This window comes from Petromyzon marinus, unplaced genomic scaffold (genome assembly GCF_048934315.1).
Source record: "Petromyzon marinus isolate PM22_M1 ecotype Great Lakes invasive population unplaced genomic scaffold, UKy_Petmar_22M1.pri1.0 PM_Scaffold_17, whole genome shotgun sequence".
NCBI classification, from domain to species: Eukaryota; Metazoa; Chordata; class Hyperoartia; order Petromyzontiformes; family Petromyzontidae; genus Petromyzon; species Petromyzon marinus.
Window position 1 is genome coordinate 850,480 of NW_027423135.1, and position 24,349 is coordinate 874,828.

A 24,349-nucleotide genomic window follows, 5' to 3' on the forward strand; every position below is an offset into this window, starting at 1 on the left:
TCTGTGTGTGTCTGTGTGTGTCTGTGTGTGTCTCTGTGTGTGTCTCTGTGTGTGTCTGTGTGTCTCTGTGTGTGTAGGGGACGAGGTGACGCCGCACTACGACCCCATGTGTGTGTCTCTGTGTGTGTCTGTGTGTCTCTGTGTGTGTGTCTGTGTGTGTCTGTGTGTGTCTGTGTGTGTCTCTGTGTGTGTCTCTGTGTGTGTAGGGGACGAGGTGACGCCGCACTACGACCCCATGTGTGTGTCTCTGTGTGTGTGTCTGTGTGTCTCTGTGTGTGTCTCTGTGTGTGTCTCTGTGTGTGTCTGTGTGTCTCTGTGTGTGTAGGGGACGAGGTGACGCCGCACTACGACCCCATGTGTGTGTCTCTGTGTGAGTGTGTCTGTGTGTCTCTGTGTGAGTGTGTCTGTGTGTCTCTGTGTGTGTGTCTGTGTGTCTCTGTGTGTGTGTGTCTGTGTGTCTCTGTGTGTGTCTCTGTGTGTGTCTGTGTGTGTGTGTCTGTGTGTGTGTAGGGGACGAGGTGACGCCGCACTACGACCCCATGATCGCCAAGGTCGTGGCGTGGGGCGAAGACCGCGACACCGCGCTGGGACGCCTTCACCACGCGCTGAGCCAGTACAACGTACGCTCACCCACACGCTCACCCACACGCTCACCCACACGCTCACCCACACGCTCACCCACACGCTCACCCACACGCTCACCCACACGCTCACCCACACGCTCACCCACACGCTCACCCGCACGCTCACCCACACGCTCACCCGCACGCTCACCCACACGCTCACCCGCACGCTCACCCACACGCTCACCCACACGCTCACCCACACGCTCACCCACACGCTCACCCACACGCTCACCCGCACGCTCACCCACACGCTCACCCGCACGCTCACCCACACGCTCACCCGCACGCTCACCCACACGCTCACCCACACGCTCACCCACACGCTCACCCACACGCTCACCCACACGCTCACCCACACGCTCACCCACACGCTCACCCACACGCTCACCCACACGCTCACCCACACGCTCACCCACACGCTCGCCCACACGCTCACCCACACGCTCGCCCACACGCTCGCCCACACGCACGCTCACCCACACGCTCACCCACACGCTCACCCACACGCTCACCCACACGCTCACCCACACGCTCACCCACACGCTCACCCACACGCTCACCCACACGCTCACCCACACGCTCACCCACACGCTCACCCACCCACACGCTCACCCACACGCTCACCCACACGCTCACCCACACGCTCACCCACCCACACGCTCACCCACACGCTCACCCACACGCTCACCCACACGCTCACCCACACGCTCACCCACACGCTCACCCACCCACACGCTCACCCACACGCTCACCCACACGCTCACCCACACGCTCACCCACCCACACGCTCACCCACACGCTCACCCACACGCTCACCCACACGCTCACCCACACGCTCACCCACCCACACGCTCACCCACACGCTCACCCACACGCTCACCCACACGCTCACCCACCCACACGCTCACCCACACGCTCACCCACACGCTCACCCACACGCTCACCCACACGCTCACCCACACGCTCACCCACACGCTCACCCACACGCTCACCCACACGCTCACCCACACGCTCACCCACACGCTCAGCCACACGCTCAGCCACACGCTCACCCACACGCTCAGCCACACGCTCACCCACACGCTCAGCCACACGCTCAGCCACACGCTCACCCACACGCTTAGCCACACGCTCAGCCACACGCTCACCCACACGCTCAGCCACACGCTCACCCACACGCTCACCCACACGCTCACCCACACGCTCACCCACACGCTCACCCACACGCTCACCCACACGCTCACCCACACGCTCACCCACACGCTCACCCACACGCTCACCCACACGCTCACCCACCCACACGCTCACCCACCCACACGCTCACCCACACGCTCACCCACACGCTCACCCACACGCTCACCCACCCACACGCTCACCCACACGCTCACCCACACGCTCACCCACACGCTCACCCACACGCTCACCCACCCACACGCTCACCCACACGCTCACCCACACGCTCACCCACACGCTCACCCACCCACACGCTCACCCACACGCTCACCCACACGCTCACCCACACGCTCACCCACCCACACGCTCACCCACACGCTCACCCACACGCTCACCCACACGCTCACCCACACGCTCAGCCACACGCTCACCCACACGCTCACCCACACGCTCACCCACACGCTCAGCCACACGCTCACCCACACGCTCACCCACACGCTCACCCACACGCTCAGCCACACGCTCAGCCACACGCTCACCCACACGCTCAGCCACACGCTCACCCACACGCTCACCCACACGCTCACCCACACGCTCAGCCACACGCTCAGCCACACGCTCACCCACACGCTCAGCCACACGCTCACCCACACGCTCACCCACACGCTCACCCACACGCTCACCCACACGCTCACCCACACGCTCACCCACACGCTCACCCACACGCTCACCCACACGCTCACCCACACGCTCAGCCACACGCTCAGCCACACGCTCACCCACACGCTCAGCCACACGCTCAGCCACACGCTCACCCACACGCTCACCCACACGCTCAGCCACACGCTCAGCCACACGCTCACCCACACGCTCAGCCACACGCTCACCCACACGCTCACCCACACGCTCACCCACACGCTCACCCACACGCTCACCCACACGCTCACCCACACGCTCACCCACACGCTCACCCACACGCTCACCCACACGCTCACCCACACGCTCACCCACACGCTCACCCACACGCTCACCCACACGCTCACCCACACGCTCACCCACACGCTCACACACACGCTCACCCACACGCTCACCCACACGCTCACCCACACGCTCACCCACACGCTCACCCACACGCTCACCCACACGCTCACCCACACGCTCACCCACACGCTCACCCACTCACACGCTCACCCACTCACACGCTCACCCACTCACACGCTCACCCACTCACACGCTCACCCACTCACACGCTCACCCACTCACACGCTCACCCACTCACACGCTCACCCACACGCTCACCCACACGCTCACCCACACGCTCACCCACACGCTCACCCACACGCTCACCCACACGCTCACCCACACGCTCACCCACACGCTCACCCACACGCTCACCCACACGCTCACCCACACGCTCACCCACACGCTCACCCACACGCTCACCCACACGCTCACCCACACGCTCACCCACACGCTCACCCACTCACACGCTCACCCACACGCTCACCCACACGCTCACCCACACGCTCACCCACACGCTCACCCACATGCTCACCCACTCACACGCTCACCCACACGCTCACCCACACGCTCACCCACTCACACGCTCACCCACACGCTCACCCACACGCTCACCCACACGCTCACCCACACGCTCACCCACACGCTCACCCACACGCTCACCCACACGCTCACCCACACGCTCACCCACACGCTCACCCACACGCTCACCCACACGCTCACACACACGCTCAGCCACACGCTCACCCACACGCTCACCCACTCACACGCTCACCCACACGCTCACCCACACGCTCACCCACACGCTCACCCACACGCTCACCCACACGCTCACCCACACGCTCACCCACACGCTCACCCACACGCTCACCCACACGCTCACCCACACGCTCACACACACGCTCAGCCACACGCTCACCCACACGCTCACCCACACGCTCACCCACACGCTCACCCACACGCTCACCCACACGCTCACCCACACGCTCACCCACACGCTCACCCACCCACACGCTCACCCACACACTCACCCACACGCTCACCCACCCACACGCTCACCCACACGCTCACCCACACGCTCACCCACACGCTCACCCACACGCTCACCCACACGCTCACCCACACGCTCACCCACTCACACGCTCACCCACACGCTCACCCACACGCTCACCCACACGCTCACCCACCCACACGCTCACCCACACACTCACCCACACGCTCACCCACACGCTCACCCACACGCTCACCCACACGCTCACCCACATGCTCACCCACACGCTCACCCACACGCTCACCCACACGCTCACCCACTCACACGCTCACCCACACGCTCACCCACACGCTCACCCACACGCTCACCCACACGCTCACCCACACGCTCACCCACACGCTCACCCACACGCTCACCCACACGCTCACCCACACGCTCACCCACACGCTCACCCACACGCTCACACACACGCTCACCCACACGCTCACCCACACGCTCACCCACACGCTCACCCACACGCTCACCCACTCACACGCTCACCCACATGCTCACCCACACGCTCACCCACACGCTCACCCACACGCTCACCCACACGCTCACCCACACGCTCACCCACACGCTCACCCACTCACACGCTCACCCACACGCTCACCCACACGCTCACCCACACGCTCACCCACACGCTCACCCACACGCTCACCCACACGCTCACTCACACGCTCACCCACACGCTCACCCACACGCTCACCCACACGCCCACTCACACGCTCACCCACACGCTCACCCACACGCTCACCCACACGCTCACCCACACGCTCACCCACACGCTCACCCACACGCTCACCCACACGCTCACCCACACGCTCACCCACACGCCCACTCACACGCTCACCCACACGCTCACCCACACGCTCACCCACACGCTCACCCACACGCTCACCCACACGCTCACCCACACGCTCACCCACACACCCACTCACACGCTCACCCACACGCTCACCCACACGCTCACCCACACGCTCACCCACACGCTCACCCACACGCTCACTCACACGCTCACCCACTCACACGCTCACCCACACGCTCACCCACACGCTCACCCACACGCTCACCCACACCCTCACCCACTCACACGCTCACCCACACGCTCACCCACACACTCACCCACCCACACGCTCACCCACACGCTCACCCACACGCTCACCCACACGCTCACCCACTCACACGCTCACCCACACGCTCACCCACACGCTCACCCACACGCTCACCCACACGCTCACCCACACGCTCACCCACACGCTCACCCACACACTCACCCACTCACACGCTCACCCACACGCTCACCCACACACTCACCCACACACTCACCCACTCACACGCTCACCCACACGCTCACCCACACGCTCACCCACTCACACGCTCACCCACACGCTCACCCACACACTCACCCACTCACACGCTCACCCACACGCTCACCCACACGCTCACCCACACGCTCACCCACACGCTCACCCACACGCTCACCCACACGCTCACCCACACGCTCACCCACTCACACGCTCACACACACGCTCACCCACACGCTCACCCACATGCTCACCCACACGCTCACCCACTCACACGCTCGCCCACACGCTCACCCACACGCTCACCCACACGCTCAACCACACACACGCTCACCCACTCACACGCTCACCCACTCACACGCTCACCCACACGCTCACCCACACGCTCACCCACACGCTCACCCACACGCTCACCCACTCACACGCTCACCCACACGCTCACCCACACGCTCACCCACACGCTCACCCACACGCTCACCCACACACTCACCCACTCACACGCTCACCCACACGCTCACCCACACGCTCACCCACACGCTCACCCACACGCTCACCCACACGCTCACCCACTCACACGCTCACCCACACGCTCACCCACACGCTCACCCACACGCTCACCCACACGCTCACCCACACGCTCACCCACACGCTCACCCACTCACACGCTCACCCACACGCTCACCCACACGCTCACCCACACGCTCAGCCACACGCTCACCCACACGCTCACCCACACGCTCACCCACACGCTCACCCACACGCTCACCCACACGCTCGCCCACACGCTCGCCCACACGCTCGCCCACACGCTCACCCACTCACACGCTCACCCACACGCTCACCCACACGCTCACCCACACGCTCACCCACTCACACGCTCACCCACACGCTCACCCACACGCTCACCCACTCACACGCTCACCCACACGCTCACCCACACGCTCACCCACACGCTCACCCACACGCTCACCCACACGCTCAGCCACACGCTCAGCCACACGCTCACCCACACGCTCACCCACACGCTCACCCACACGCTCACCCACACGCTCACCCACACGCTCAGCCACACGCTCACCCACACGCTCACCCACACGCTCACTCACACGCTCACCCACACGCTCACCCACACGCTCACCCACATGCTCACCCACACGCTCACCCACACGCTCACCCACACGCTCACCCACACGCTCACCCACACACTTGCCCACACGCTCACCCACTCACACGCTCACCCACACGCTCACCCACACGCTCACCCACACGCTCACCCACTCACACGCTCACCCACACGCTCACCCACACGCTCACCCACCCACACGCTCACCCACTCACACGCTCACCCACACGCTCACCCACACGCTCACCCACACGCTCACCCACACGCTCACCCACACGCTCAGCCACACGCTCAGCCACACGCTCACCCACACGCTCACCCACACGCTCACCCACACGCTCACCCACACGCTCAGCCACACGCTCAGCCACACGCTCAGCCACACGCTCACCCACACGCTCACCCACACGCTCACCCACACGCTCACCCACACGCTCACCCACACGCTCACCCACACGCTCACCCACTCACACGCTCGCCCACACGCTCACCCACACGCTCACCCACTCAACCACTCACCCACACGCTCACCCACACGCTCACCCACTCAACCACTCACCCACACGCTCACCCACTCAACCACTCACCCACACGCTCACCCACACGCTCACCCACTCATCCACTCACCCACATGCTCACCCACTCACCCACACGCTCACCCACTCACCCACACGATCACCCATGCTGTATCTGATGCTGTGTCTGATGCTGTGTCTGATGCCGTGTCTGATGTTGCTGTGTCTGATGCTGTCTGATGCTGTGTCTGATGCTGTCTGTTGCTGTGTCTGATGCTGTGTCTGATGTTGCTGTGTCTGATGCCGTGTCTGATGCTGTCTGATGCTGTGTCTGATGCTGTCTGTTGCTGTGTCTGATGCTGTGTCTGATGTTGCTGTGTCTGATGCTGTGTCTGATGTTGCTGTGTCTGATGTTGCTGTGTCTGATGTTGCTGTGTCTGATGTTGCTGTGTCTGATGTTGCTGTGTCTGATGCTGTGTCTGATGTTGCTGTGTCTGATGCTGTGTCTGATGTTGCTGTGTCTGATGCTGTGTCTGATGTTGCTGTGTCTGATGCTGTGTCTGATGTTGCTGTGTCTGATGCTGTGTCTGATGTTGCTGTGTCTGATGCTGTGTCTGATGTTGCTGTGTCTGATGTTGCTGTGTCTGATGCTGTGTCTGATGTTGCTGTGTCTGATGTTGCTGTGTCTGATGTTGCTGTGTCTGATGTTGCTGTGTCTGATGCTGTGTCTGATGTTGCTGTGTCTGATGTTGCTGTGTCTGATGCTGTGTCTGATGTTGCTGTGTCTGATGCTGTGTCTGATGTTGCTGTGTCTGATGTTGCTGTGTCTGATGTTGCTGTGTCTGATGTTGCTGTGTCTGATGCTGTGTCTGATGTTGCTGTGTCTGATGTTGCTGTGTCTGATGTTGCTGTGTCTGATGTTGCTGTGTCTGATGCTGTGTCTGATGTTGCTGTGTCTGATGTTGCTGTGTCTGATGCTGTGTCTGTCTGCCGTGCCTACGTCCGTGTCTCCGTGTGTCTCTGTGTCTCACCGTGTCTCTCCGTGTCTCCCCGTGTCTCCGTGTGTCTCACCGTGTCTCTCCGTGTCTCCCCGTGTCCCCGTGTGTCTCCGTGCATCTCCGTGTCCCCGTGTGTCACCGTGTATCCCCGTGTGTCTCCGTGTGTCTCTATGTCTCCGTGTGTCTCTATGTCACCGTGTGTCTCCGTGTGTCTCCGTGTATCCCCGTGTGTCTCCGCGTGTCTCCGTATGTCTCCGTGTGTCCCCGTGTGTCTCCGTGTGTCTCTATGTCTCCGTGTGTCTCTATGTCCCCGTGTGTCTCTATGTCTCCGTGTGTCTCTATGTCACCGTGTCTCACCGTGTGTCTCCGTGTCTCTCCGTGTCTCCGCGTGTCCCCGTGTGTCTCCGCGTGTCTCCGTGTGTCTCCCGTGTGTCTCCGTGTGTCACCATGTATCCCCCCGTGTCTCCGTGTGTCACCGTGTGTCTCTATGTCTCCGTGTGTCTCTGTCACCGTGTGTCTCTATGTCTCCGTGTGTCTCTATGTCTCCGTGTCTCCCCGTGTGTCTCCGTGTATCCCCGTGTCTCCCGTGTGTCTCTCCGTGTCCCCGTGTGTCCCCGTGTGTCTCCGTGTCCGCCAGGTGGTGGGCGTGGAGACCAACGTTCCCTTCCTGCTGTCCCTCGCTGCCCACCCGGCGTTCCGCGCCGGCCTGGTGGACACCGGATTCATTGAGCGCCACCAGCACAGCCTGGCCATGGCCACCACCACCACCACCGCGGCCACCACGGCCACCACCACCACCGCTACCACCGCCACCGCCACCACCACGGCCACCGCCACCGCTACCACCACGGCCACTACCGCCACCACCACCGCCACCACCACGGCCACCACCGCCACCACCGCCACCACCGCCACCACCGCCACAGCGGTTTGCCGGGCAGCGCTGGCTGTGATACTGCGGGAGAAGAGGGAGACGCAGAGGTTCAGCTGCACCTCCCGTGGTGAGCGGTGGTGAGTGGTGGTGGTGGTGAGTGGTAGTGGTGGTGGTGGTGAGGTGGTGGTGGGTGGTGGTGGTGGTGAGTGGTGGTGAGTGGTGGTGGTGAGTGGTGAGTGGTGGTGAGTGGTGGTGGTGAGTGGTGGTGGTGGTGAGTGGTGGTGGTGAGTGGTGGTGGTGGTGAGTGGTGGTGGTGAGTGATGGTGAGTGGTGGTGGTGGTGGTGGTGAGTGGGTGAGTGGTGGTGAGTGGTGGTGGTGAGTGGTGGTGGTGGTGAGTGGTGGTGGTGAGTGATGGTGAGTGGTGGTGGTGAGTGATGGTGAGTGGTGGTGGTGAGTGGTGGTGGTGGTGGTGAGTGGTGGTGGTGAGTGATGGTGAGTGGTGGTGGTGGTGGTGGTGAGTGGTGGTGAGTGGTGGTGGTGAGTGGTGGTGGTGGTGAGTGGTGGTGGTGAGTGATGGTGAGTGGTGGTGGTGAGTGATGGTGAGTGGTGGTGGTGAGTGATGGTGAGTGGTGGTGGTGGTGAGTGGTGGTGGTGAGTGATGGTGAGTGGTGGTGGTGAGTGATGGTGAGTGGTGGTGGTGAGTGGTGGTGGTGGTGAGTGGTGGTGGTGAGTGATGGTGAGTGGTGGTGGTGGTGGTGGTGAGTGGTGGTGAGTGGTGGTGGTGAGTGGTGGTGGTGGTGAGTGGTGGTGGTGAGTGATGGTGAGTGGTGGTGGTGAGTGATGGTGAGTGGTGGTGGTGAGTGATGGTGAGTGGTGGTGGTGGTGAGTGGTGGTGAGTGGTGAGTGGTGGTGAGTGGTGGTGGTGGTGAGTGGTGGTGGTGGTGAGTGGTGGTGGGTGGTGAGTGGTGGTGAGTGGTGGTGAGTGGTGGTGAGTGGTTGGTGGTGAGTGGTGGTGGTGAGTGGTGGTGATGATGGTGATGGTGGTGAGTGGTGGTGGTGAGTGGTAGTGGTGAGTGGTGGTGAGTGGTGGTGGTGAGTGGTGGTGGTGGTGAGTGGTGGTGAGTGGTGGTGGTGAGTGGTGGTGGTGGTGGTGAGTGAGTGGTGGTGAGTGGTGGTGAGTGGTGGTGGTGTTGGTGAGTGGTGGTGGTGGTGGTGAGTGTTGGTGAGTGGTGGTGGTGGTGAGTGGTGGTGGTGAGTGGTGGTGAGTGGTGGTGAGTGGTGGTGGTGGTGGTGGTGGTGGTGGTGTGTGGTGGTGGTGAGTGGTGGTGATGGTGGTGGTGAGGCTGGTGAGTGGTGAGTGGTGGTGAGTGGTGGTGAGTGGTGGTGGTGAGTGTTGGTGAGTGGTGGTGGTAAGTGGTGGTGGTGAGTGGTGGTGAGTGGTGGTGGTGAGTGGTGGTGGTGAGTGGTGAGTGGTGGTGAGTGGTGGTGGTGGTGAGTGGTGGTGAGTGGTGGTGAGTGGTTGGAGTGGTGAGTGGTGGTGAGTGGTGGTGGTGAGTGGTGGTGGTGGTGAGTGGTGGTGGTGAGTGATGGTGAGTGGTGGTGGTGGTGTGAGTGGTGAGTGGTGGTGAGTGTGGTGGTGGGAGTGGTGGTGGTGGTGAGTGGTGGTGGTGAGTGATGGTGAGTGGTGGTGGTGAGTGATGGTGAGTGGTGGTGGTGAGTGGTGGGTGGTGGTGAGTGGTGGTGGTGAGTGATGGTGAGTGGTGGTGGTGGTGGTGGTGAGTGGGTGGTGAGTGGTGGTGGTGAGTGGTGGTGGTGGTGAGTGGTGGTGGTGAGTGATGGTGAGTGGTGGTGGTGAGTGATGGTGAGTGGTGGTGGTGAGTGATGGTGAGTGGTGGTGGTGGTGAGTGGTGGTGGTGAGTGATGGTGAGTGGTGGTGGTGAGTGATGGTGAGTGGTGGTGGTGAGTGGTGGTGGTGGTGGTGAGTGGTGGTGGTGAGTGATGGTGAGTGGTGGTGGTGGTGGTGGTGAGTGGTGGTGAGTGGTGGTGGTGAGTGGTGGTGGTGGTGAGTGGTGGTGGTGAGTGATGGTGAGTGGTGGTGGTGAGTGATGGTGAGTGGTGGTGGTGAGTGATGGTGAGTGGTGGTGGGTGGTGAGTGGTGGTGAGTGGTGAGTGGTGGTGAGTGGTGGTGGTGGTGAGTGGTGGTGGTGGTGAGTGGTGGTGGGTGGTGAGTGGTGGTGAGTGGTGGTGAGTGGTGGTGGTGAGTGGTGGTGGTGAGTGGTGGTGATGATGGTGATGGTGGTGAGTGGTGGTGGTGAGTGGTAGTGGTGAGTGGTGGTGAGTGGTGGTGGTGAGTGGTGGTGGTGGTGTGTGGTGGTGAGTGGTGGTGGTGAGTGGTGGTGGTGGTGGTGAGTGGTGGTGAGTGGTGGTGAGTGGTGGTGGTGTTGGTGAGTGGTGGTGGTGGTGGTGAGTGTTGGTGAGTGGTGGTGGTGGTGAGTGGTGGTGGTGAGTGGTGGTGAGTGGTGGTGAGTGGTGGTGGTGGTGGTGCGTGGTGGTGGTGAGTGGTGGTGGTGGTGAGTGGTGGTGATGGTGGTGGTGAGTGCTGGTGAGTGGTGAGTGGTGTGAGTGGTGGTGAGTGGTGGTGGTGAGTGTTGGTGAGTGGTGGTGGTAAGTGGTGGTGGTGAGTGGTGGTGAGTGGTGGTGGTGAGTGGTGGTGGTGAGTGGTGAGTGGTGGTGAGTGGTGGTGGTGGTGAGTGGTGGGGTTGGTGGTGAGTGGTGGTGGTGGTGAGTGGTGGTGTTGGTGGTGAGTGGTGTGGTGAGTGGTGGTGGTGTGTGGTGGTGGTGAGTGGTGGTGGTGAGTGGTGGTGGTGGTGGTGATGAGTGGTGGTGGTGATGATGATGGTGATGATGGTGAGTGGATGATGTGATGATGATGATGTGTGATGTTGGGGAGTGGGTGAGGGAGGTGTAAGAGGAAGATAGTGAGGGGAACGACGAAGCAAGGGGGGGGGGTGGTGAGGGAGTGATGGTGATGATGATGATGTCTGATGATGATGGTGATGATGGTGATGATGATGGTGATGATGGTGATGATGGTGGTGATGATGGTGATGATGATGCTGATGTCTGATGATGATGATGATGATGCTGATGTCAGATGATGATGGTGATGATGGTGATGGTGATGATGATGGTGATAATGATGGTGATGATGGTGATGATGATGATGATGCTGATGTCTGATGATGATGGTGATGATGATGTCTGATGATGATGATGGTGATGATGATGGTGATGATGGTGATGGTGATGATGGTGATGATGTCATGATGATGGTGATGATGATGATGGTGATGATGATGGTGATGATGGTGATGATGATGGTGATGATGATGGTGATGATGATGATGGTGATGATGATGGTGATGATGATGGTGATGATGATGGTGATGATGGTGGTGGCGGTGGTGGTGAGTGGTGGTGGTGATGATGATGGTGATGATGGTGATGATGATGGTGATGATGGTTATGATGGTGGTGATGATGGTGATGATGATGGTGATGATGATGGTGATGATGATGGTGATGATGGTGATGATGATGGTGGTGATGATGATGGTGATGATGATGGTGATGATGGTGATGGTGGTGATGGTCCACACAGAACGGGACCTGTGGAAGTGGAGATCACAGAGCTACCTCTGAGATCCCCTTCAAGTGATTACACTGTGTCTCAGACTCTGTGTCTCGGTGTCTCAGACTCGTGTCTCTGTGTCTCAGACTCGTGTCTCTGTGTCTCAGACTCAGTGTCTCTGTCTCAGACTCGGTGTCTCTGTGTCTCAGTCTCTGTGTCTCTGTGTCTCAGACTCGGTGTCTCTGTGTCTCAGACTCGGTGTCTCAGACTCGGTGTCTCTGTGTCTCAGTCTTTGTGTCTCTGTGTCTCAGACTCGGTGTCTCTGTGTCTCAGACTCGGTGTCTCAGACTCGGTGTCTCTGTGTCTCAGACTCGGTGTCTCTGTGTCTCAGACTCGGTGTCTCTGTGTCTCAGACTCAGTGTCTCAGACTCGGTGTCTCTGTGTCTCAGACTCGGTGTCTCTGTGTCTCAGTCTCGGTGTCTCAGACTCGGTGTCTCTGTGTCTCAGACTCGGTGTCTCTGTGTCTCAGACTCAGTGTCTCAGACTCGGTGTCTCTGTGTCTCTGACTCGGTGTCTCTGTGTCTCAGACTTCGTGTCTCTGTGTCTCTGACTCGGTGTCTCAGACTCGTGTCTCTGTGTCTCAGACTCGTGTCTCTGTGTCTCAGACTCGGTGTCTCTGTGTCTCTGACTCGGTGTCTCAGACTCGTGTCTCTGTGTCTCAGACTCGTGTCTCTGTGTCTCAGACTCGGTGTCTCTGTGTCTCAGACTCGTGTCTCTGTGTCTCAGACTCGGTGTCTCTGTGTCTCAGACTCGGTGTCTCTGTGTCTCAGACTCAGTGTCTCTGTGTCTCAGACTCGGTGTCTCTGTGTCTCAGACTCGGTGTCTCTGTGTCTCAGACTCGGTGTCTCAGACTCGTGTCTCTGTGTCTCAGACTCGTGTCTCTGTGTCTCAGACTCGGTGTCTCTTTGTCTCAGACTCGTGTCTCAGACTCGTGTCTCTGTGTCTCAGACTCGGTGTCTCCGTGTCTCAGACTCGTGTCTCAGACTCGTGTCTCTGTGTCTCAGACTCGGTGTCTCTGTGTCTCAGACTCGGTGTCTCTGTGTCTCAGACTCGGTGTCTCTGTGTCTCAGACTCGGTGTCTCTGTGTCTCAGACTCGGTGTCTCCGTGTCTCAGACTCGTGTCTCAGACTCGTGTCTCTGTGTCTCAGACTCGGTGTCTCTGTGTCTCAGACTCGGTGTCTCTGTGTCTCAGACTCGGTGTCTCGGTGTCTCAGACTCGGTGTCTCGGTGTCTCAGACTCGGTGTCTCTGTGTCTCAGACTCGTGTCTCAGACTCGGTGTCTCTGTGTCTCAGACTCGGTGTCTCTGTGTCTCAGACTCAGTGTCTCTGTGTCTCAGACTCGGTGTCTCTGTGTCTCAGACTCGGTGTCTCTGTGTCTCAGACTCGGTGTCTCTGTGTCTCAGACTCGGTGTCTCAGACTCGTGTCTCTGTGTCTCAGACTCGTGTCTCTGTGTCTCAGACTCGGTGTCTCTGTGTCTCAGACTCGTGTCTCAGACTCGTGTCTCTGTGTCTCAGACTCGGTGTCTCCGTGTCTCAGACTCGTGTCTCAGACTCGTGTCTCTGTGTCTCAGACTCGGTGTCTCTGTGTCTCAGACTCGGTGTCTCTGTGTCTCAGACTCGGTGTCTCTGTGTCTCAGACTCGGTGTCTCTGTGTCTCAGACTCGGTGTCTCCGTGTCTCAGACTCGTGTCTCAGACTCGTGTCTCTGTGTCTCAGACTCGGTGTCTCTGTGTCTCAGACTCGGTGTCTCTGTGTCTCAGACTCGGTGTCTCGGTGTCTCAGACTCGGTGTCTCTGTGTCTCAGACTCGTGTCTCAGACTCGGTGTCTCTGTGTCTCAGACTCGGTGTCTCTGTGTCTCAGACTCGGTATCTCGGTGTCTCAGACTCGGTGTCTCTGTGTCTCAGACTCGTGTCTCAGACTCGTATCTCTGTGTCTCAGACTCGGTGTCTCTGTGTCTCAGACTCGGTGTCTCGGTGTCTCAGACTCGGTGTCTCTGTGTCTCAGACTCGGTGTCTCAGACTCGTGTCTCTGTGTCTCAGACTCGGTGTCTCTGTGTCTCAGACTCGGTGTCTCTGTGTCTCAGACTCGGTGTCTCTGTGTCTCAGACTCGGTGTCTCTGTGTCTCAGACTCGGTGTCTCAGACTCGTGTCTCTGTGTCTCAGACTCGGTGTCTCTGTGTCTCAGACTCGGTGTCTCTGTGTCTCAGACTCGTGTCTCAGACTCGGTGTCTCTGTGTCTCAGACTCGGTGTCTCTGTGTCTCAGACTCGGTGTCTCTGTGTCTCAGACTCGGTGTCTCTGTGTCTCAGACTCGGTGTCTCTGTGTCTCAGACTCGTGTCTCAGACTCGTGTCTCTGTGTCTCAGACTCGGTGTCTCCGTGTCTCAGACTCGTGTCTCAGACTCGGTGTCTCTGTGTCTCAGACTCGGTGTCTCTGTGTCTCAGACTCGGTGTCTCCGTTTGCCGGGAGCTGTGGACATCGCCTCAACTCACAGCAGACTCGGAGACTCTCGCTGAGACACGGGGAGACAGGTACCCACCACTACCACCACCACAACCACCACCACCACCACTACCACCACCACTACCACCACCACAACCACCACCACTACCACCACAACCACCACTACCACCACAACCACCACCACTACCATCACTACCACCACAACCACTACCACTACCACCACCACAACCACCACCACCACCACCACACCACCACTACCACCACCACCACACCACCACAACAACCACTACCACCACAACCACCACTACCACAACCACCACCACTACCACCACTTCCACCACCACAACCACCACAACCACCACCACTACCACCACAACCACCACCACAACCACCACTACCACCACAAGCACCACCACTACCACCACCACAACCACCACCACTACCACCACAACCACCACCACAACCACCACTACCACAACCACCACCACTACCACCACTACCACCACCACAACCACCACCACCACCACAACCACCACCACTACCACCACAACCACCACCACAACCACCACTACCACCACAAGCACCACCACTACCACCACCACAACAACCACTACCACCACTACCACCACCACTACCACCACCACAACCACCACCACAACCACCACCACTACCACCACTACCACCACCACAACCACCACTACCACCACAACCACCACCACTACCACCACCACAACCACCACTACCACCACTACCACCACCACAACATCCACAAACACCACCACAACAACCACTACCACCACTACCACAACTACCACCACAACCACCACCACAACCACCACCACAACCACCACCACAACCACCACTATCACCACAACCACCACTACCACCACAACCACCACGACCACAACAACCACTACCACCACTACCACCACTACCACCACCACAACCACCACTACCACCACTACCACCACCACTACCACCACTACCACCACCCCAACCACCACAACCACCACTACCACCACTACCACCACCACTACCACCACTACCACCACTACCACCACCACAACCACCACAACCACCACTACCACCACTACCACCACCACTACCACCACTACCACCACTACCACCACAACCACCACTACCACCACAACCACTACCACCACCACTACCACCACTACCACCACCACAACCTCCACAACCACCACCACAACAACCACTACGACCACTACCACCACCACCACAACCACCACCACCACAACCACCACTACCACCACCACAACCACCACTACCACCACTACCACCACCACAACAACCACTACCACCACTACCACCACAGCCACCACCACAACAACAACCACCACAACCACCACAACAACCAATACAACCACCACACCCACCACCACAACCACCACCACAACCACCACAACCACCACCACCAGTACTAGCACCACTACCACCACAACCACCACAACAAGCACTAAAACAACCACCACAACAACCACTACAACAACCACCACTACCACCACCACAACTACAACCACCACCACCACAATCACCACTACCACCATTACCACCACCACCACTACCACAACAACCACCACAACCACCACAACCACCACAATCACCACCACCACAACCACCACCACTACCACCACAATAACCACCACTACCACCACTACCACCACCACCACAATAACCACCACAACCACCACAACCACCACTACCACCACTACCACCACAGCCACCACTACGACCACTACCACAACAACCACCACCACAACCACCACCACAACAACCACCACCACAACCACCACCACAACCAACACAACCACCACTACCACCACAACCACCACCACAACAACAACTACTGCAACCACCACTACCACCAACACAACCACCACAACCACCACCACTACCACCAACACACCCACAACTATCACCACTACCACCACAACCACCACCACTACCACCAACACAACCACCACTACCACCACAACCATCACTACCACCACAACCACCACCACAACAACCACCACAACCAACACACCCACCACTACCACCACTACCACCACCACAACCACCACTACCACCACCACAACCACCACCACCACTACCACCACAACAAAGATCCCCCATATAGCCTTAAGATACTGTAGGGGCAAGTGCTGTTAGCGAGCACCTATGAAGGCCGGAACGGCACACGAGGGGGTGGGTGGCCAGCACCACGCCCGACCGCCTTTGTCTCCCTAGTGGCGATGTTTTACACACCGCACCAGGTACTCATTTGAGGCTGAGTCGACCTAGGGGAGGCCCGGGACCAGTTCAGATTATCGTCACTGGTGTTGGCCGTGAGCGGGAATCGAACCCGTGTCGCCAGGTTCATAGCGCAGCGTAGCGCTAACCACTACACTATCACCACCATCACCACAACAACCACTACCACCACAACAACCACTACCACCATAACAACCACTACCACCGCAACAACCACCATGATGATGATGATGGTGGTGTTGGTGATGGTGATGATGTTGATGATGATGATAGTGATGATGTTGATGATGATGTTGGTGATGTTGATGATGGTGGTGATGTTGATGATGGTGGTGCTGTTGATGATGGTGGTGGTGATGTTGATGATGATGGTGGTGATGATGATGGTGGTGATGTTGATGATGATGGTGGTGATGTTGATGATGGTGTTGATGGTGGTGGTGATGTTGATGATGGTGGTGATGATGGTGGTGATGTTGATGATGGTGGTGATGTTGATGATGGTGGTGGTGATGATGATGGTGGTGATTTTGATGATGGTGGTGGTGATGATGATGGTGGTGATGTTGATGATGGTGGTGATGTTGATTATGGTGGTGATGATGATGATGATGGTGGTGATGTTGATGATGGTGGCGGCGGTGATGATGATGTTGATGGTGGTGGCGACGATGATGTTGATGGTGGTGATGTTGATGATGAGGATGGTGGCGATGATGATGTTGATGGTTGTAAAGGTGATGATGATGATGGTGGTGGTTGTGATGATGGCGATGATGGTTGCATTGATGATGGTGGTGGTGGTGATGATGTTGATGATGAGGATGGTGGCGATGATGATGTTGATGGTGGTGATGTTGATGTTGATGGTTGTAAAGGTGATGATGATGGTGATGTTGCTGGTTGTGATGATGGCGATGATGGTTGCATTGATGATGATGGTGGTGGTGGTGATGATGTTGATGGTTGTAAAGGTGATGATGATGGTGATGTTGCTGGTTGTGATGATGGCGATGATGGTTGCATTGATGATGATGGTGGTGGTGGTGATGATGAGGATGGTGGCGATGATGATGTTGATGGTTGTAAAGGTGATGATGATGTTGCTGGTTGTGATGATGGCGATGATGGTTGCATTGATGATGATGATGGTGGTGGTGGTGATGTTGATGGTGGTGGTGGTGATGTTGATGGTGGTGGTGGTGGTGATGTTGATGATGGTGGTGGTGGTGATGATGATGATGGTGGTGGTGATGTTGATGATGATGATGGTGGTGGTGGTGATGTTGATGGTTGTAAAGGTGATGATGATGGTGATGATGGTGATGATGTTGATGATGATGGTGGTGGTGATGTTGATGATGATGATGGTGGTGGTGGTGATGTTGTTGATGATGATGTTGGTGGTGGTGGTGGTGATGTTGTTGATGATGATGTTGGTGGTGGTGGTGATGTTGTTGATGATGGTGGTGGTGGTGGTGTTGTTGTGCTACAGATGTGCAGGTTGATGTCACTTACAACACAGATGGCTCCTTCACCATGCAGGTGTGTGTGTACACTGTGTGTGTGTGTGTACACTGTGTGTGTGTGTGTACACTGTGTGTGTGTACACTGTGTGTGTGTGTGTACACTGTGTGTGTGTACACTGTGTGTGTGTACACTGTGTGTGTGTGTACACTGTGTGTGTACACTGTGTGTGTACACTGTGTGTGTGTACTGTGTGTGTACACTGTGTGTGTGTACACTGTGTGTGTGTACACTGTGTGTGTGTACACTGTGTGTGTGTACACTGTGTGTGTGCGTGTGTACACTGTGTGTGTGTACACTGTGTGTGTACACTGTGTGTACACTGTGTGTGTGTACGTGTGTGTGTGTACACTGTGTGTGTACACTGTGTGTGTACACTGTGTGTGTGTACACTGTGTGTGTACACTGTGTGTGTGTACACTGTGTGTGTGTACACTGTGTGTGTACTGTGTGTGTGTGTGTACACTGTGTGTGTACACTGTGTGTGTGTACACTGTGTGTGTGTACACTGTGTGTGTGTACACTGTGTGTGTGTGTGTACACTGTGTGTGTGTACACTGTGTGTGTGTGTACACTGTGTGTGTGTGTACACTGTGTGTGTACTGTGTGTGTGTACTGTGTGTGTGTACCCTGTGTATGTGTACTGTGTGTGTGTACCCTGTGTATGTGTACTGTGTGTGTGTACCCTGTGTATGTGTACTGTGTGTGTGTACTGTGTGTGTGTGTACACTGTGTATGTACACTGTGTGTGTGTACTGTGTGTGTACACTCTGTGTGTGTGTACACTGTGTGTGTGTACTGTGTGTGTGTGTACTGTGTGTGTGTACACTGTGTGTGTGTACACTGTGTGTGTGTACTGTGTGTGTGTGTGTACGTGTGTGTGTGTGTACACTGTGTGTGTGTACTGTGTGTGTGTACTGTGTGTGTGTGTGTACTGTGTGTGTGTACACTGTGTGTGTGTGTGTACACTGTGTGTGTGTGTACACTGTGTGTGTGTACTGTGTGTGTGTACTGTGTGTGTGTACCCTGTGTATGTGTACTGTGTGTGTGTACCCTGTGTATGTGTACTGTGTGTGTGTGCTGTGTGTGTGTGTGTACACTGTGTGTGTGTGTACTGTGTGTGTGTACCCTGTGTGTGTACACTGTGTGTGTGTACACTGTGTGTGTGTGTACACTGTGTGTGTGTGTGTACACTGTGTGTGTACACTGTGTGTGTGTACACTGTGTGTGTACACTGTGTGTGTGTACGTCTGTGTGTGTGTGTGTACGTCTGTGTGTGTGTGTGTACGTCTGTGTGTGTGTGTGTACGTCTGTGTGTGTGTGTGTGTACGTCTGTGTGTGTGTGTACGTCTGTGTGTGTGTGTGTGTACGTCTGTGTGTGTGTACGTCTGTGTACGTGTGTGTACGTCTGTGTACGTGTGTGTACACTGTGTACGTGTGTGTATGTGTACACTGTGTGTGTGTACACTGTGTGTGTACACTGTGTGTGTGTACGTCTGTGTGTGTGTGTACACTGTGTACGTGTGTGCCTGTGTGTACACGTGCGTGTGTGTGCCTGTGTGTACACGTGCGTGTGTGTACGTGTGTGCGTGCGTGTGTACGTGTGTGCGTGTGCACGTGTTGTGTGTGTGTGTGTGTGGGGAACGGTGTGTGTGGGGAACGGTGGGTGTAGTGGTTAGCGCTACGCTGTGCTCCGAACCTGGTGACCCGAGTTCAATTCCTGCTCACGGCCAACACTGGCGGTGACAATGATCTGAACCGGTCCCGGGCCTCTCCTAGGTCAACTCGGCCTAAAATGAGTACCTGGTGTAGCGGTGTGTAGTAAACATCGCCACTGGGGAGACAAAGGCGGCCGGGCGTGGTGCTGGCCACCCAGCCCCTCGTGTGCCACAGTGCCGGTAGCCTTCATAGGTGCTGCTCGCTAACAGCACTTGCCCCTGAAGTCTGTTAGAGACTACACGGGGGATCTTTGTCTTTGTGCGTACACGTGTGTGTGTGTGCGCGTGCGTGTGGTTTGCGTGTGTATGGTGTGTGCGTGTGCGTGGTGTGTGTACGCGTGGTGCGTGTGTGCGCGTGTGTGTGTGTGGTGTGTGTGTGTGTGCGTGTGTGCGCGTGTGTGTGTGCGCGTGCGTGTGTGTGTGGTGTGTGTGTGCACGTGTGTGTTTATGGTGTGTGCGTGTGTGCGCGTGCGTGTTGTGTGTATGTGTGCGTGTGTGTATGGTGTGTGCGTGTGTGTGCGCATGTGTGCGTGTGTGTGCGTGTGTGGTGTGTGTGTGCGCGTGTGTTTATGGTGTGTGCGCGTGTGTGTGTGCGTGTGTGCGCGTGTGTGTGTGTGCATGTGTGTGTGTATGGTGTGTGCGTGTGTGGTGTGTGTGTGCGTATGCGCGTGTGGTGTGTATGTGTGTGTGCGTGTGCTCTTGTATGGTGAGTGCGTGTGCGCGTGGTGTGTGTGTGTGCGCGTGGTGTGTTAGTGCGCGTGTGTGTGTGGGTGTATGGTGTGTGGTGTGTGCGTATGCGCGTGTGGTGTGTATGTGTGTGTGTGCGCGTGTGTGTGTATGGTGAGTGCGCGTGTGTGGTGTGTGTGCGCGTGTGTGTGTATGGTGTGTGTGTGCGCGTGGTGTGTGTGGTGTGTGTGTGCGCGTGGTGTGTGTGTGCGTGTGGTGTGTGTGTGTGTGCGCGTGTATGTGTATGGTGTGTGTGTGCGCGCGTGGTGTGTTAGTGCGCGTGTGTGTGTATGGTGTGTGCGTGTGTGTGGCGTGCGTAGATCGGTGAGCAGTGTCACCGGGTGAGCGGTGAGCTGCTGGGTGAGGAGGTGATGCGGTGCCGGGTGGACGGCGTTGTCTGCCAGCTTCACCTCGTCTTTCACGAAGACAGCATCCACCTCCTCAGCACCGTTAGTCCAGCAGCAGCATCAGCAGCATCAGCAGCATCATCACCAGTGACATCAGCATCATCAGCATCATCATCATCATCGGCATCATCAGCAGCAGCAGCAGCATCAGCATCATCAGCAGCAGCATCATCACCAGTGACATCAGCATCATCAGCATCATCATCATCGGCATCATCAGCAGCATCAACACCGGGATTACCATCATTAGCAGCATCATCAGCCGTGGCATCAGCTGCAATTTCATCATCATCATCATCAGCAACAATGTTGTCATCATCATCACTATCATCATCAGCAGCATAATCAGCTGTGTGTGTGATGATGCATGCCAGGTGCTACAGGCTCTCTGTGTGTGATGATGCATGCCAGGTGCTACAGGCTGTCTGTGTGTGTTGATGCATGCCAGGTGCTACAGGCTCTCTGTGTGTGTGATGATGCATGCCAGGTGCTACAGGCTCTCTGTGTGTGTTGATGCATGCCAGGTGCTACAGGCTGTCTGTGTGTGTTGATGCATGCCAGGTGCTACAGGCTCTGTGTGTGTGTGTGATGATGCATGCCAGGTGCTACAGGCTCTCTGTGTGTGTCTGATGATGCATGCCAGGTGCTACAGGCTCTCTGTGTGTGTTGATGCATGCCAGGTGCTACAGGCTCTCTGTGTGTGTGATGATGCATGCCAGGTGCTACAGGCTCTCTGTGTGTGTTGATGCATGCCAGGTGCTACAGGCTGTCTGTGTGTGTTGATGCATGCCAGGTGCTACAGGCTCTGTGTGTGTGTGATGATGCATGCCAGGTGCTACAGGCTCTCTGTGTGTGTCTGATGATGCATGCCAGGTGCTACAGGCTCTCTGTGTGTGTCTGATGATGCATGCCAGGTGCTACAGGCTCTCTGTGTGTGTCTGATGATGCATGCCAGGTGCTACAGGCTCTCTGTGTGTGTGATGATGCATGCCAGGTGCTACAGGCTGTCTGTTTGTGTGATGATGCATGCCAGGTGCTACAGGCTCTCTGTGTGTGTGATGATGCATGCCAGGTGCTACAGGCTGTCTGTGTGTGTGTGCTACAGGCTCTCTCTCTGTGTGTGCTACAGGCTGTCTCTGTGTGTGTGCTACAGGCTCTCTGTGTGTGTGCTACAGGCTGTCTGTGTGTGTGTGTGTGCTACAGGCTCTCTGTGTGTGTGTGTGCTACAGGCTCTGTGTGTGTGTGTGTGCTACAGGCTGTCTGTGTGTGTGTGCTACAGGCTCTGTGTGTGTGTGTGCTACAGGCTGTCTGTGTGTGTGTGTGCTACAGGCTCTCTCTGTGTGTGTGTGCTACAGGCTGTGTGTGTGCTACAGGCTGTCTCTGTGTGTGCTACAGGCTCTCTGTGTGTGTGTGTGCTACAGGCTGTCTGTGTGTGTGCTACAGGCTGTCTGTGTGTGTGTGTGCTACAGGCTGTCTGTGTGTGTGTGCTACAGGCTGTCTGTGTGTGTGTGCTACAGGCTCTCTGTGTGTGTGTGTGCTACAGGCTGTCTGTGTGTGTGCTACAGGCTCTCTCTCTCTCTGTGTGTGCTACAGGCTCTCTCTGTGTGTGTGTGCTACAGGCTCTCTCTGTGTGTGTGTGCTACAGGCTGTCTGTGTGTGTGTGTGTGCTACAGGCTCTCTCTCTGTGTGTGCTACAGGCTCTCTCTCTCTCTGTGTGTGTGTGTGCTACAGGCTGTCTGTGTGTGTGTGTGCTACAGGCTCTCTCTGTGTGTGTGTGCTACAGGCTCTCTCTGTATGTGTGTGCTACAGGCTGTCTGTGTGTGTGCTACAGACTCTCTCTCTGTGTGTGTGTGCTACAGGCTCTCTGTGTGTGTGTGTGTGCTACAGGCTGTCTATGTGTGTGTGCTACAGACTCTCTCTGTGTGTGTGCTACAGACTCTCTCTGTGTGTGTGCTACAGGCTGTCTGTGTGTGTGCTACAGGCTCTCTCTGTCTGTGTGCTACAGGCTGTCTGTGTGTGTGCTACAGGCTCTCTCTGTGTGTGTGCTACAGGCTGTCTGTGTGTGTGTGCTACAGGCTCTCTTTGTGTGTGTGTGCTACAGACTCTCTCTGTGTGTGTGCTACAGGCTGTGTGTGTGTGCTACAGGCTGTGTGTGTGTGCTACAGGCTGTGTGTGTGTGCTACAGGCTCTCTCTGTGTGTGTGTGCTACAGGCTGGATGCGTCTGCATCTCGGTTCCCGTTCCGCATTTCGTCTCCGCCACGGCTGCTTCCCCCACCGCCATCGCCGGAGCCGTCGCCCCCATGGCCGGCACCATCGAGAAGGTGACGTTGCCGTGGTTACCGTCGGTGAAGGTGACGTTGTCGTGGTTACCGTCGGCGAAGGTGACGTCGCCACGGTTACCGTCGGTGAAGGTGACGTCGCCATGGTTACCGTCGGTGGTGACGTCGCCGCGGTTACCGTTGGAGGTGACGTTGCCGTGGTTACCGTCGGCGAAGGTGACGTCGCCGCGGTTACCATCGTTGAAGGTGACGTTGCCGCGGTTACCGTCGGCGAAGGTGACGTCGTCGTGGTTACCGTCGTTGAAGGTGACATTGCCGCGGTTACCGTCGTTGAAGGTGACGTTGCCGCGGTTACCGTCGGCGAAGGTGATGTCGCCGTGGTTACCGTCGGTGAAGGTGACGTTGCCGCGGTTACCGTCGTGAAGGTGACGTTGCCGCGGTTTTTCCCGTGTGGTTACCGTCGGTGAATGTGACGTTGCCACGGTTACCGTCGGTGAAGGTTACGTTGCCACGGTTTTTCCCGTGCGGTTACCATCGGTAAAGGTGACGTTGCCACGGTAATACCGCTCAGTCGCGACGATTTTCGTGGTGATGGTGA

The 24,349-nt window shown here is 57.4% G+C and overlaps 1 protein-coding gene across 1 annotated transcript in view; it reads left to right on the forward strand.

The window, feature by feature from the left end:
- MCCC1 (methylcrotonyl-CoA carboxylase subunit 1) overlaps nt 1-24,349 on the forward strand; it is a 73,025-nt gene that overhangs the window by 39,530 nt on the left and 9,146 nt on the right. The window contains 6 exon segments of the mRNA XM_076063691.1: nt 511-620; nt 8,430-8,793; nt 14,801-14,887; nt 18,589-18,638; nt 21,385-21,513; nt 23,683-23,793. Of these exon segments, the coding sequence (XP_075919806.1) occupies nt 511-620; nt 8,430-8,793; nt 14,801-14,887; nt 18,589-18,638; nt 21,385-21,513; nt 23,683-23,793 (851 nt within the window).